The following is a 15,849-nucleotide window of genomic DNA, read 5'->3' as shown; positions in this document are numbered from 1 at the left end:
ACCCAAGGGACATATGTGCCAAATTGTATACTTTTTGGAGATTCTATAGGCTTTTTGAGTCAATCGCCAACACTGTAGGCGGCCATTTTCAATTTAGTCAATAACTCACTTCCTGTTGAAGACTTTTTTGGGCACCCCTTCTAGGATGTCTTAGGATGACCCAAGGGACATGTGTGACACATTTTATACTTTTTGGAGATTCTTTAGTTGTCTTTTGAGTCAATCGACAACACTAGGCGGCCATTTTCAATTTGGTCAATAACTCACTTCCTGTTTCAGATTTTTTTGGGCTCCCCTTCTAGGATGTCTTAGGATGACCCAAACGACATGTGTGCCACATTTTATGCTTTTTGGAGATTATTTTGGTGTCTTTTGAGTCAACGGTCAACAGTTTAGGTGGCCATTTTGGATTTTGTCCATAACTCACTTCCTGTTTAAGATTTTTTTGGGCACCCCTTCTAGGATGTTTTAGGATGACCCAAGGGACATCTGTATCAAATTTCATGCTTTTATCCGCCGCGTAACGATTTTTCACTTAGTACCCCCTACTAATAGTTTTACTGAGGTTAAGGTTAGGAATAAGGTTAGGTTTAGGCATAGTTTTACTGAGGTTAAGGTTAGGAACAAGGTTAGGTTAGTTTAGGCATAGTTTTACTGAGGTTAAGGGTAGGAATAAGGTTAGGTTTAGGTATAATTTTACTGAGGTTAAGGCTAGGAATAAGGTTAGGTTTAGGCATAGTTTTGCTGAGGTTAAGGTTAGGAATAAGGTTAGGTTTAGGCATAGTTTTACTTAGGTTAGGAATACCAGGTGGCAACCGCTCCGAGGTCGCCGGATTTGACCCGGGGCGAGTGTGTTTTGGGGCGAGCGTTCATGTATTCGTCCACAGCCCACCAATGAGACGCAGAGTGAGTAGACAGAAATGGTGGCATCGTATAAAGATATAAAGAGCATTTTGAGAACCTATTATATGAAGATAAGATTGAACAAGTGCTCCTTCTTTAAGTAGATCTACAAGGTCACAACACGTCTCACATTGCGACGTGTTGTGGGCTTGTAGATTGGCTGCTTTCGGCGAGTGACACCATCGTGCAGTTGAGTCTAAGTTGAGCTTCATGTACATAGTGGACACGGTGCATGACTCTGCTTTCAAGTGTATCCTATGTATCACCAGATGTTTCATTACATTTGACATGTTACTCTTTGTACACGTTTTATGTCCCAGTGTTGGAATCCTTTCAGTTGAAATGCTCTCTGTAATGTACAAATCAATCTCACATTGGTGCGATTCAGCGCGTGCGCGTGTGCGTGTGTGCGTGCGTGTGTGTGTGTGTGAACCATCATAGCAGCTACATGCTTGCATTGACCTGGTATTCCTGCTCTATGTTCATTGCTGGTTAGACAAATACAATAAATGATTGACAGGAAACCAGAGGAACATCATGTATATTAGCAGTAGGCCTGGTGTAGGAACAATAGGAGAGTAAAGCATAGTGCACAGTCTGTGCACGTGACTGTGTTTGTAGCTGTGTGTGCATGCACATTTACTGTTTTCTGGTCTATTTTGACTGTAATCTTGACAGGTTTAATAAATACCAAAGATGAGTCATTGTGAGGAGAGAGAGGAGGAGGGAACTGACAAACAGCACATCCACAGACCAGAGCCTCCATCTGTGTCTATGAAGAGTGATGAACCTGGACCTCCACATACAAAGTAGGTCAATCCTCCTATACATTTTAATTTACCACACTGTTAGATTAGTTGTTTTATTAATAATAATAAAAAGTTGATGCTCCTTAAATGTTATGGTGCTGCTACATGTTTAAAGTGGTGGCACCGGTGCTACCAAGTAGAAAAGTTCATTTCAATTTGCTGTAGAAAACATTCTGATCTCAGACTATAGGGAACGCACCTCACACCATGCAGGCACAGCCTATTTCTTTATGGTGATAGAACCAGATACTCTGGCCAAAACACATCGATCGATCGATTGTCGGTTGATCTATCAATCTATCTATCTATCTATCCATCTATCCATTTCAATCCCACTCACACCTCACAGGTACGCTTCATTTGTCTTAGAGACAGAAAAATAAATCTAATATAGACCTATAACTCGGAACGTGTGTCCGAGAGGAAAATATTCCCAGAAACCTGGCCAGTGGCAATCCATGTTGTTAAATACCCACAGTTCATTCACTTTGAAAACAATAAAATAATAATCACTGGTGACAGAGTAAACAATGTTTCCTTATAGATTAACTTTTCAAAGTTACGTTTATGCCTGCTGTCTGCAGTCAGTGTCTGTCTCCATGTGTCCAGACGTTAGTGATGAGCGGGCCGACCCGTAACCCGCGGGTCCCGCGGGTCAACCCGCGGTGGTCGAGTCAGGATTTCAGAGGCAATTATGCGGGTGAGCGGGTCAGCCGCTCTCACACGCAAAAAAATAAATAAACAACATGCTTGTTTATTTAGCCCATGACAATGTTGTGCTACTGTAGACATTTGAAGCGACTTTGGGTACTTAAAATTAAATTGGGTACTTGATCTTTTTTTTCCCACCGCGGGCCGCGGGGCGGGTTGAGCCATAGATTTATGGGTTTGCGGGGCGGATATGAGGATGGAAAAAATCTAGATTGAACTAAATGTTTTGAAAATAGACGATCTACAAGCTCAAAACGGGCAGGTTAAACTGTTCCTTGTTTTGCTGTAGACCCTGGAACTCTCTCAAGAGCCCATGGGGGTCCCCAGACCATCCTTTGAGAACCACTGCTCTACAGATATGATAAAACATATTATTACATAAATCCTATATTGTAGAATTGAAGAAATCAGAAGTATGTATTTCTTTATTATGTTTGGAGTGTGGTGTTCCACCGTCTTTAGACTTTAGTTGAGGCATTCTGGACGTCATTCTCTCAACTTCATTTCTGTGTTCAGGCCATGCAGTCATGCCCTTTTATGGTGATTGGTGAGGCAGCTACCTATGCTAATTAGGATGCTAACTAGGATTGATGGTGTGACTACCTATGAGAATTAGAATTAACTTTCACAACCCTTCAAGTTATAAGGATATGGATTCATCTTTATAAGAACACCATTATGAACATTATGCTCTCTAAGAACCTGAATCTGTCCTGAATCTGACTAGACTTCTCTGAGGATTTTTCTTACGAAGAATCTTAAGAAGAAACTTAGGAAGAATATTGGTGAATGAGGCCCTGTTGGTGGAACTGAGAGATGTGTTTAAAAAAAGACAACTGCCTAGATTATCAACTATGATCCAACGTTCATGCTCTTCAGCAGGTGTTTAAGGCTTTCAGGGTCTGAGGTGGTTCTCTTTCATCATGTCATATATGTAGCATCATGAGCTGTGATTGGTCTACTTTTAAGGGGACAGACATACAGAAAACCCTGTTCTAAAGCCACACTGTAAATGATTACTAGTAATATCTGAGCAGTGTGTCTATGAAGAGAGCCAGGTTAACAGAAACAAACTATATAAACAAAGTATTGGAGATGAAACAGTCAGTGATTTGATTTAGTGTCTTTAGAAAATATGTTCTGATGCTGTTTTGACTTTTGGTCTAAACCCATTTAGACCTGAGACCGGTTCTAAAAACACCTTCTAAATCCTGTTTTCTGAAACACTTCAAATATGTATTCAAAAATTACAACACATGTATGTTGCTATATACTGTACATAGCAACAGGACAGTTCCCGTCCTGAAAGGTAATAGGGGTTCCCGCCCAAAATGGGTTAAATATATGTATAGTTTTTATTTATCAATCAACTCAAATGATAATTTCATAAACCTTTGTGTGATTCCAGAAGTCTTCACCACAGACCAGAGTCTCCAACACCCAGCTGTGTGTCTATGAAGAGTGACTGGTCAATGGATTTACCTATGACCTTCAGAAATGAACCTGGACCTTCAAACACAAAGTAAGATCACTGATCTCTGTGAGCGTCAACTGGAAATACACAAATAATTAATCTGTATAAAAAACAAGTTAAACTGTAAAATGTTATGCTCTGTTTTACTAATGAACATACAGAAACATACTATATAAACAAATTATTGGACATGAAACAGTCAGTGATTTAGTGTCTTTAGAAAATATGTTCTGATGCTGTTTTGACTTTTGGTCTAAACCCATTTAGACCTGAGAGCGGTTCTAAAAACACCTTCTAAATCCTGACCTAAGTTTTCTGAAACACTTCAAATATTTATTAAAAATTACAACAAATATATGTTGCTATATACTGTACATAGCAACAAGAACCCCAAAAGAGGTTCCCGTCCTGAAAGGTAAAAGGGGTTCCCGCCCAAAATGGGTTAAATATATATATTGTTTTTATTTATCAATATCAATGCTTTTATGTCATCTTGTTGAGGTGACTGTAATGGTCTCTCCTGCCTGTCACTCTCATGGCTCCAACTTGTTGACAATACAGAAGATAGGAATTGAACTGGTGTTAAACCAATCAGATACAACAGAACCACATTTATCAGGGGGCGGCCATAGCTGAGTGGTTAGTGAGCCCGCCTAGGGAGCCAGAGGCCCTGGTTGCCCCAGGTACGATTCCAGGCCACGCCAGCATATGTGTCGATGAAATGAAATTTTTCCCTGAGCAAGACTCTTAACCCCTAATTGCTCACAGGCCCTCATTGGAAACAAGCCCGCTAGGACTTTCATGAATGTCCTGTTAAAATGAATTATCCTTATCCTTATCTGAACCCTAACAGGTTGTTCAGGAGGTGAAGCCTCAATTAGCTCCTTGTTACCAGTCTGGTTCAGCCAGGTCTCATTGAACATATTACATCTAGTTAGTGTTGCCGCCTAAAGGCAACAACACTTGTGTTTGTTCACTTTTATATAGATAACAACTCTAAAACTGTGCCGCACTACTCCTCCCAAAGTTTTGCCGGCATGTCAAATCGACCGGCTTCATCGGGAATGGTGTTTTTGCATTTTGTTAAGAGATATATTGCATAGTTTAATTGATATAATTGTATTAGTGAATACAAATGTCCCATTAACATGAATGGAAAAGGGTGACATGTCCCATTCAAGTATTTTTTCTCTCAGAAACTAAGGGCTACAGTTACCACAATTGGTAGAGAGGTTCACAGTCCAGTGGCCTATGCAGGAAAATCATGAGCTGTGATTGGTCTACTTTTGAGTGGACAGACATACTGTACTGAAGACCCTGTTCTGCAGCCACACTATGCATATTGCTAGTAATATCTGAGCAGTAAACTGTATTTCAACTCAAATGACAATTTCATAAACATTTGTGTGATTCCAGAAGTCTTCACCACAGACCAGAGTCTCCAACACCCAGCTGTGTGTCTATGAAGAGTGATCGGTCTAAGGCTTTCCCTTTGAACTTCAGTAATGAACCTGGACCTTCAAACACAAAGTAAGATCACTGAACACCCGTACGTCTTTTAAAGCGATCAGCGGGTGGATCATTGTGAAGAATAATATTCTATAATTTTTCAAAGGTTAGATAAAACGCTCGGAATCGCTGGCAATGGCAGCATAGACGATGTTTTAACTCTGGCAGTCAATGAGTTAAGAAGAAACTTGGGAAGAATATTGGTGAATGAGGCCCTGTTGGTGGAGAGATGTGTTTAAAAAAAGACAAATGCATAGATTATCAACTATGATCCAATGTTCATGCTCTTCAGCAGGTGTTTAAGGCTTTCAGGGTCTGAGGTGGTTCTCTTTTATCATGTCATACATGTAGCATCATGAGCTGTGATTGGTCTACTTTTAAGGGGACACATATACAGACAACCCTGTTTTAAAGCCACACTGTAAATTATTACTAGGAATATCTGAGCAGCAAACTGTATTTCAACTCAAATGATAATTTCATAAACATTTGTGTGATTCCAGAAGTCTTCACCACAGACCAGAGTCTCCAACACCCAGCTGTGTGTCTATGAAGAGTGATCAGTCTAAGGCTTTCCCTTTGAACTTCAGTAATGAACCTGGACCTTCAAACACAAAGTAAGATCACTGATCTCTGTGAACTTCAACTGGAAATACACAAATAATTAATCTGTATAAAAAACAAGTTAAACTGTAAAATGTTATGCTCTGTTTTACTAATGAACACACAGAAACATACTATATAAACAAAGTATTGCAGATGAAACAGTCAGTGATATGATTTAGTGTCTTTAGAAAATATGTTCTGATGCTGTTCTGACTTTTGGTCTAAACCCATTTAGACCTGAGGCCGGTTCTAAAACCTTCTAAATCCTGACCTAAGTTTTCTGAAACACTTCAAATATGTATTCAAAAATTACAACAAATGTATGTAGCTATATACTGTACATAGCAACAGGACAGTTCCCGTCCTGAAAGGTAATAGGGGTTCCCGCCCATAATGGGTTAAATATATATATATTTTTTATTTATCAATATCAATGCTTTTATGTCATCTTGTTGAGGTGACTGTAATGGCCTCTCCTGCCTGTCACTCTCATGTCTCCAACTTGTTGACAATACAGAAGATAGGAATTGAGCTGGTGTTAAACCAATCAGATACAACAGAACCACATTTATCTGAACCCTAACAGGTTGTTCAGGAGGTGAAGCCTCAATTAACTCCTTGTTACCAGTCTGGTTCAGCCAGGTCTCATTGAACATATTACATCTAGTTAGTGTTGCCGCCTAAAGGCAACAACACTTGTGTTTGTTCACTTTTATATAGATAACAACTCTAAAACTGTGCCGCACAACTCCTCCCACAGTTTTGCCGGCATGTCAAATCAACGGCCTTCACCGGGAATGGTGTGTTTGCATTTTGTTAAGCGATATGTTGCATAGTTTAATTGATATAAATGTATTAGTGAATACAAATGTCCCATTAACATGAATGGAAAAGGGTGACAGGTCCAATTCAAGTATTTTTCTCTCAGAAACTAAGGGCTAGAAATATCACAATTGGTAGAGAGGTTCACAGTCCAGTGGCCTATGCAGGAAAATCATGAGTTGTGATTGGTCTACTTTTGAGGGGACAGACATACTGTACAGAAGTCCCTGTTCTGCAGCCACACCATGAATATTACTAGTAATATCTGAGCAGTAAACTGTATTTCAACTCAAATGACAATTACATAAACATTTGTGTGATTCCAGAAGTTTTCACCACAGACCAGAGTCTCCAACACCCAGCTGTGTGTCTATGAAGAGTGACTGGTCAATGGATTTACCTATGACCTTCAGAAATGAACCTGGACCTTCAAACACAAAGTAAGATCACTGATCTCTGTGATCGTCAACTGGAAATACACAAATAATGAATCTGTATAAAAAACAAGTTAAATTAACAACAAGTAAAATGTTATGCTCTGTATTACTAATGAACACACAGAAACATATTATATAAACAAAGTATTGGACATGAAACAGTCAGTGATTTGATTTAATGTCTTTAGAAAATATGTTCTGATGCTGTTCTGACTTTTGGTCTAAACCCATTTAGACCTGAGGCCGGTTCTAAAAACACCTTCTAAATCCTGACCTAAGTTTTCTGAAACACTTCAAATATTTATTCAAAAATTACAACAAATGTATGTTGCTATATACTGTACATAGCAACAGGAACCCCAAAAGGGGTTCCCGTCCTGAAAGGTAATAGGGGTTCCCGCCCAAAATGGGTTAAATATATATATATATATATATATATATATATATATATATATATATATATATATATATATATATATATATATATATATATATTTGTTTTATTTATCAATATCAATGCTTTTATGTCATCTTGTTGAGGTGACTGTAATGGCCTCTCCTGCCTGTCACTCTCATGTCTCCAACTTGTTGACAATACAGAAGATAGGAATTGAGCTGGTGTTAAACCAATCAGATACAATAGAACCACATTTATCTGAACCCTAACAGGTCGTTCAGGAGGTGATGCCTCAATTAACTCCTTGTTACCAGTCTGGTTCAGCCAGGTCTCATTGAACATATTACATCTAGTTAGTGTTGTCGCCTATAGGCAACAACACTTGTGTTTGTTCACATTCATATAGATAGTAACTATAAAACTTTGCCGCACTACTCCTACCACAGTTTTGCCGGCATGTCAAATGCCGGCAAAACTGTGGGAGGAGTAATACAAATGTGTGAATAATAAAAATGATCCCATTAACATGAATGGAAAAGGGTGATAGCTCTTATTCAAATATGTTTCTCTCAGAAACAAATGAGATGTTAGAGAGGTTCACAGTCCAGTGGCAGGAAAATCATGAGCTGTGATTGGTCTACTTTTGAGGGGACTGACATACTGTACAGGAGACCCTGTTCTGCAGCCACACTATGAATATTACTAGTAATATCTGAGCAGCAAACTGTATTTCAACTCAAATGATAATTTCATAAACATTTGTGTGATTCCAGAAGTCTTCACCACAGACCAGAGTCTCCAACACCCAGCTGTGTGTCTATGAAGAGTGACCGGTCAATGGATTTCCCTCCTTTGAACTTAAGTAATGAACCTGGACCTTCAAACACAAAGTATGATCACTGATCTCTGTAAACTGTGACAAAAAATATAATAATCCACTTAGAAATAATTGAATATAAACTTATATGGTTGTAATAACAAAAATTTAAAAAACGTGCAGTAATTTCATAAATGACGGGTTTTGTGTCAAATAGATGTTTGAAAGCTGATCAAAGATCCCTACAACAAAGACCCTTTCACCTTTTCCCTTAAAAAAGTCATTATCATTGTGGGCAGCAGCGAGCACATGTTCTACAATATTTCTTTCTCTCCCACCTAACTACTCCCACATAATTTCACTTAGAAACTCCATTCAAACTGTAAACATTTTAGCTTACTGTGTACATCTATGCTTGTACTTTTATTTTTGAAATAATTTGTAGTTTTTGAAATCATTAACTTTAAGCACCCAATGCATTTCCAATGGGTTTTGCTTGTGGGGAGAGAGAAGGACAGAGGAGAAATGCCCTGTGTTTTCACTGTGTCACTGTGGCCACATTTTTTACACTACAGATATTTATTTTACATCACCAAGTGCGCACAGGTCGGCTCTCCGATGTAATCCAAAGAGCTGTGTGATGTATACATTTTTAGTTAAGACCATTAATATAAACCCATGCACCTACACACTCTAGCAATCAGTGCAGCTGCTGCTACATAATCTGTCAGTCATTGGCTGCCAGGCAGTGGTCCTGCAAAGTAACTAAGTATATTTACTCAAGTACTATGCAAGTGCTTACCATGCAGTTTTATTTTGAAGTCTTTTACTTTCCTTTCCATTTTTGTTACTTCTACTCCACTACAATGACAGCATTTGACAGCTTTAGTTACTTGTTAATTTGCAGAATTTATTATTAATACAAAACCTACAGTAACCACACACAGCCGATCTACAATGAGACGCATTATGAGCTTGTAGATCTGCTATTTTCTGAACATTGAGTACTTTTAGTTAAAGTATATTTTGATGCTAAAACGTTGTGCACTGCAAGCTCCCCCCCCCCCTGTCATACTTCAACTATTCAAAAAAAGCCGATGCGTTGTGAGCTTTTAGATCTGCAATTTTGGGAAAATGTGAGTAGAGGGGGTGGCAGCGGCCAGATGGCAACTGCGAGGTTCCCAGTTCGATCCCCCCCCCACACACACACACACACACACACACACACACTGAAAACCATCGGATATAGCTCATCTACAAGCTCACTGGAGCCAGGGGGAAGCACCCCACACCCAACACTCCTGCCCCCATATACCCCTCCATCCCCCCTTACTACCATCAGCTATGCAAGCAGGTGTGTAACTGATGACAATTAGGAGAATGATAACAGGTGCTTCCAATCTGATTAACCGGAGGCAAGTCTACACCCACACACAACGCAAGGACAGAGATACAGAGTCAAACTGAATTTGTACTTTTTATAACAATTTTTTTGGGGCTTTAAAGCGAGCCCACATTGTTTCTTTATAGGAACAATATTTTCTAGTTATATTATAATATCCATGCTTTTATGTCATCTTGTTGGGGTAACAGTCTCTCCTGCCTGTCAGAAATCACTCTCATGTCTCCATCTTGTTGACAATACAGCAGCTAGGATTTGAACTGGTGCCAAGTCAGGAAGATATAGGAGAACACACCACTCCCAATAGTAGTTGTTTAGTAAGAAAAAACTACTATTACAACTAGTTAGAGTTTAAAGTACACAGTTTATTAACAAAATTGGATATTTATTTCCCTGAGTTTACTGCTGTTGTATCCTACTGGTTCACCTGCCAGTGAGGACAAAAATGGATGTGTCTTAATCAGTAAAAAAAGTGGGCGGTGTGGTCATCACAGTGGTCATCACAGTGATGGAAGCTCACTTAAAGGAGAATTCCGGAAAAATTAAGTGTTATCTTTGATGTCTCGTTACTCACCTACCGACGTAAAAAGTGGCGTTCTTTTTTTCCATGGATTCCCCTGTCGTCATTTTTTAAACCCCCTCCGTTGTCATAATGGGAGTGCGTGGGTCAGGGAAATTCGTCTATTATAACCGATGCAAAGTTATTTTTTTCTCTACTACTATTCATTGTAGAGTCTCATGATAGTCAAACATGCGCTGAAACTTCCTGCGAGGCTACCGTTAATGGCGAACGATTTAACACTGGTTGCTTGTTTCCAGAACCTGGCAACACGAGTTGCCAGGTTCTGGAAAGAAACAAGCATCCAGTGTTAAATTGTTCGCCATTAACGGTAGCCTCGCAGGAAGTTTCAGTGCATCGTAGAGAAAAAAATAACTTTGCATCGGTTATAATAGACGAATTTCCCTGACCCACGTGCTCCCATTATGACAACGGAGGGGGTTTAAAAAATGACGACAGGGGAATCTATGGAAAAAAAGAACGCCACTTTTTACGTAGGTAGGTGAGTAACGAGACATCAAAGATAACACTTAATTTGTCCGGAATTCTCCTTTAAAAAGAATGTGTTTTTTTTTAAAGTGCATAATTTATAGTTATTAATTTCACAGTGCTGAATAGAGTCAGCGGGTCAATGGGGTGTACAATGGGTGGCCAATCACAGTGCAGGGTTGGGGGGGTACAATGGGTGGGGGGGGTACAATGGGTGGCCAATCACAGTGCAGCATTTGTCAATGTCCCAACCTCACACATACTGGTCATCACAGTGATGGAAGCTCACTTTAAAAAAATGTGGGTTTTTTTAAGTGCATAGTCCTATTTATAGGTTATTAATTTCATCATAATTTCATCATGTGTCTCGCTAGCCAATCACAGTGCTGAATAGAGTCAGCGGGTCAATGGGGTGTACAATGGGTGGCCAATCACAGTGCAGGGTTGGGGGGGTACAATGGGTGGCCAATCACAGTGCAGCATTTGTCAATGTCCCAACCTCACATATAAGGGCGGCTACATTGCCCAAAAATAGACAATTCATATCTTTATAATTTATTAATTAAATATTTATGAATATACAGTTCCAAGACAGTGGAGATTATTATTGTACATCAACACATTAAGGCTGTCAAGTTTCAGGAAAATCTAAGAGTGAGACTTTAGTCTCATCAGGGACGCACACACGCACACACGCGCGCAGCGTGAGTGCATGTGCGTGCGTTAACCCCCCCCTTGTATTTCCGTTTTTTGTTACTTGGTTAATTCGGGACAAAAAATGTACTCCATGAAGTGTAGATGTGTGGAAAAAAAGAAACGTCACAGCCACGGGCGCGCAGAACACATGGATGCATATTTATAGTAGAAAGAGCTTCAAACATTTAACTATAGCCGTGTATACTCATTCAATTCTGAACCCATTCTTAAAATGTAAAATTCTCTATTAGCTGTGAAGGGTCTTTCATGTGTATCAGTCATGATTGTTTCGCCATCAAACAATATCAAGCAAAAAGGAAACATTGGTCCTTCTTCTCTCCAGTCCATCGCCAACTGGAACCGTCGTCCTAAAACCCTCACACCGGGTGTAATCCGGCGGCCACGGTCCGCGAAAACATGGGGAAGTGTGTTTTAGGACGAGCGTTCTGTTTTCCACCCGGTTGCTGTTTTTCTGCTTGGAGGTTTCTTCTTTTTCTTTTTTCTTCGTCCCAGAAGTGGGGGGGATATCACCCACAACGGCAAGCCTCAAGCAACAAGTTATGGAAATATATAATTAAATAAAAATATATATTATAAAGTAGTGAGAGCGGGAAAAAGCGTGTGGCGTGAGGCGCGTGAAGAGGTTAAATTGCGTGACTCTCACTCTCAAAGGGTGAGACTTGGCAGCTCTGCATTAACACATCAATGATGTTAAATGTCATATTATATTGTATGTTCTTATTATTACAATAACTATTATGTAGTAATACATTGTCTTCATCTTCACAGAGAGAGGAAGAAGAGTGGTTGTGTTGGGGGTCCAGGCGAGGCCGACAGCGGGGGCCCTCGGGCGGTCCGTGGCAGGGCAACTGGGGCAGACGGGGCGTCTCGGGCTCGCTCGGACGGGGTCGGCCGCGGAGGAGTGCGAAGGACAGGCCACCGGGGCCTCTCCGCACGTGACCAGACGTCCAGGTGTTCAGTGTGTGAGGAGGTTCTGACAGATCCAGTCTCTACCAGCTGTGGACACTGGTTCTGCAGACAGTGCATCACCTCATACTGGGACCAGTCTGCTCCAACAGGACACTATGACTGTCCCCAGTGTGGACAGAGATCCAGAACCACACCTGGACTGAAGACACCCAGTCAAACCACACCTGGACAATGTAAGACTGGACAGAATGTGCACTAATTAAAATTGCATGTCAATACATTGAATGCTTAAATTAAATAAATCATGGTCAGACTAAATGTTCAAATTAATGTCCGTATCAATATGTAAGTGCAAATAATGAAGCTAAACAACTATCAACTCTGGACAAAAACAACTGATCTTGTGTTGTTACGTTTTTCTTAAAAAATTGTGTGCTGAATGTTTAAGACATATATTTTTTTCCTCATTTCAGACGTCAGTCTGCTGGTTGATTTGAATGATTATAAGATCAGTTTGAACAGTCTTGATGAAGTGAAAGACCACATGACAGAAGAGTCTGGAACTTCCCTCACCAGCACCTACACAGAGCTCTACATCACAGAGGGAGAGAGTGAAGGGGTTAATAGCCAACATGAGGTGATACAGCTTGAGACAGCTTCCAAGATGAAGACCTTCCATGACACACCAATCAACTGCTGTGACATCTTTAAACCCCTCCCTGGCAGGGAGACACCCATCAGAAGAGTTCTGACCAAGGGCATCGCTGGCATTGGAAAAACATTCTCTGTGCGTAAGTTCACTCTGGACTGGGCAAAGGGTTTGGAAAATCAAGATATTAATCTCCTGATTCCCTTTTCATTCCGGGAGCTGAACTTGGTCAGAGATGAGCAGTACAGTCTTCTCACACTGGTCCATGATTTCCACCCAACATTAAAGAAGGTCACAGCAGAGCAGCTCGCTGTCTGGAAAGTTGGCTTAATCTTTGATGGTCTAGATGAAAGCAGGTTTCCATTGTACTTCCAAAACAATGACATTGTTTCTGATGTCACAGTGACATCATCAGTGGACGTACTGTTGACGAACCTAATCAAGGGGAATCTGCTCCCCTCAGCTCTTCTCTGGATAACCACCAGACCTGCAGCAGCCAATCAGATCCCTCCTGCATGTGTTGACATGGTGACAGAAGTGCGAGGGTTCACAGACCCCCAGAAGGAGAAGTACTTTAGGAAAAGAGTCGGTGCAGAGAAGTTGGCCGACAGAATCCTCTCACACTTGAAGACATCAAGGACCCTCCACATCCTGTGTTACATCCCACTCTTCTGTTGGATCATTGCTACCGTTCTGCTGGACATGCTGAGGACACACACGATAGGACAGCTGCCCAAGACCCTGACTGAGATGTGCTGCCACTTCCTGTTGGTTCAGACAAAGAGGAAGAAGAAGAAGTATGATGAGACACATGAGCTGGATCAAATTAATCTCTTGGACACTGACAGGGAAGTTCTTCTGAAGCTGGGCAGGCTGGCATTTGAGCATTTGAAGAAAGGTAGCATCCTGTTCTACCAAGAAGACCTGGAAGAGTGTGGTCTTGATGTGAAAGATGCCTCACTGTATTCAGGAGTTTGCACAGAAATCTTCAAAAGAGAGGGTGTGCTCTTCCAGAAAACGGTCTACAGCTTTGTTCATCTGAGCATCCAGGAGTTTCTGGCTGCAGTCTACCTGTTCCATTGTTTCACAGAGAAGAACATGAAGGTACTGAAGACATTCCTGGGATATGATTGTTATTCCCTCTCCGACTTCCTGGAAGCTGCTATGAAAAAAGCCATGAACAGTAAAAATGGCCACCTGGACTTACTTGTTCGGTTTCTTCATGGCCTCTCACTGGAGTCCAACCAGAGTCTGTTAGGAGGCCTACTGGGTCAGACAGAGAACAGTCCAGAGAGCATCCAGAAAGCCATCAACAACCTAAAGAAAATGATAAACACTGATCATGTCTCTCCTGACAGATGTATCAATATCTTCCACTGTTTGATGGAGATGAACGACCACTCGTTACATCAGGAGATCCAACAGTACCTGAACGGATCAAAGACGAAACTGTCTGAGAGCCAGTGTTCAGCTCTGGCCGTCATGCTGCTGATGTCTGAGGAGGTTCTGGATGAGTTAGACCTGGACAAATACAACACATCGGAGGGGGGGCGATGGAGACTGATCCCAGCTGTGAGGAACTGCAGAAAGGCTCGGTTAGTAGTCAAGTGAATAGAAACATCCTAGATTTAATCTGCCATTATAACACTATAATTAGAAATGAAGGTTGACATAAAAGTTCCAATAATACTTTGTGTCTCAAATAGTGACTAGTGGTATTGTGTGTATGTGCAAAAAAAGGCCAGTCCACAAAAAAGCAGTCTAAAAGCCCTGCTGGTTACCCCCACCAGACCAGTGGTTTGAACCCACTGACATTGCCATCCTCTCAGTAGTGGAACTTAAGACAAAAAGGATAATTGTTGTTTTTAATGGTCCTCATTCACACAGCTCTTAACATTTCTGCTATATTCTTTAGTGTAGCTTTTCTTGTAAATAAAGAGCCACGCCGGATTCATGAAAGACTGTGTAAAGCCTTGATTTGTGCACTCAGGTGTATCAGATAATTAATTCCACCAAATAGTAAATATGCCATATATTTGCTCATTCTCACTTTATTAATTTCACACCTTCAACTGCTGGTTGAACATTGCTCTCTTCCTCTGTTCAGTCTTTCTGTGACGTCTAGTGGTGTTGACCGTTCCACACTCTGCCCCTCCCCCCACCTCAGACCTTTTTTTTTTTTTGGGTTGCATTCCTGAGCCAAAATAGAATATTTGCAGTGTCTGCCGTGGTAGAAAACCAATGCAAAACTATATTAAAGAAAAGTATATAAACTCCAAAACAACTCTCACAGTGTAATCACTATGAGCCTACTGATGATCCAGGTTTAAAGAGAATGTTTTAATATAGTTTTGCTCTTGTTAAGATTGGTTTCCTATTAACTCATTCAGTGCCTGACGTCACGTTTTTATAAGCCCAGGCCAATGACGTCGCTGACGCTTAGATAATTACTATAAGTGAATGTGATATTGTTGGTTTTTGATGATTAAATATTAGTTTGGAATTAATGTTGGTTACCTTCATGTTTACATGTGTGCACTTCACCTACAGTATGCTGAGTATACTAATGTAGTTTTGTCTTCCATTAAAGGAATAGTTCACCCCAAAAAAATATTTTATTCCAATAAATTAAACCTTGA

General features: G+C 40.5%; 1 protein-coding gene across 2 annotated transcripts in view; it reads left to right on the top strand.

The window, feature by feature from the left end:
- The window catches only part of LOC308095009 (NACHT, LRR and PYD domains-containing protein 3-like), a 137,375-nt gene that overhangs the window by 12,553 nt on the left and 108,973 nt on the right, over positions 1 to 15,849 (top strand). Inside the window, exons 2-9 of one of the 2 annotated variants that reach the window (XM_080441915.1) lie at positions 1,582 to 1,712; positions 3,832 to 3,945; positions 5,314 to 5,427; positions 5,910 to 6,023; positions 7,161 to 7,274; positions 8,442 to 8,558; positions 12,421 to 12,794; positions 13,035 to 14,805. In XM_080441915.1, coding sequence (XP_080298041.1) covers positions 1,600 to 1,712; positions 3,832 to 3,945; positions 5,314 to 5,427; positions 5,910 to 6,023; positions 7,161 to 7,274; positions 8,442 to 8,558; positions 12,421 to 12,794; positions 13,035 to 14,805 — 2,831 coding nt within the window. In that variant the 5' untranslated portion in view covers positions 1,582 to 1,599. The remainder of the gene's footprint in view (positions 1 to 1,581; positions 1,713 to 3,831; positions 3,946 to 5,313; positions 5,428 to 5,909; positions 6,024 to 7,160; positions 7,275 to 8,441; positions 8,559 to 12,420; positions 12,795 to 13,034; positions 14,806 to 15,849) is intronic. The other variant, XM_080441914.1, reaches the window with a different exon arrangement.

The sequence above is a fragment of the Gymnoscopelus braueri genome, assembly GCF_963280865.1.
Source record: "Gymnoscopelus braueri genome assembly, chromosome: 11".
NCBI lineage: Eukaryota > Metazoa > Chordata > Actinopteri > Myctophiformes > Myctophidae > Gymnoscopelus > Gymnoscopelus braueri.
This window is presented reverse-complemented; position numbering and strand designations above follow the sequence as displayed.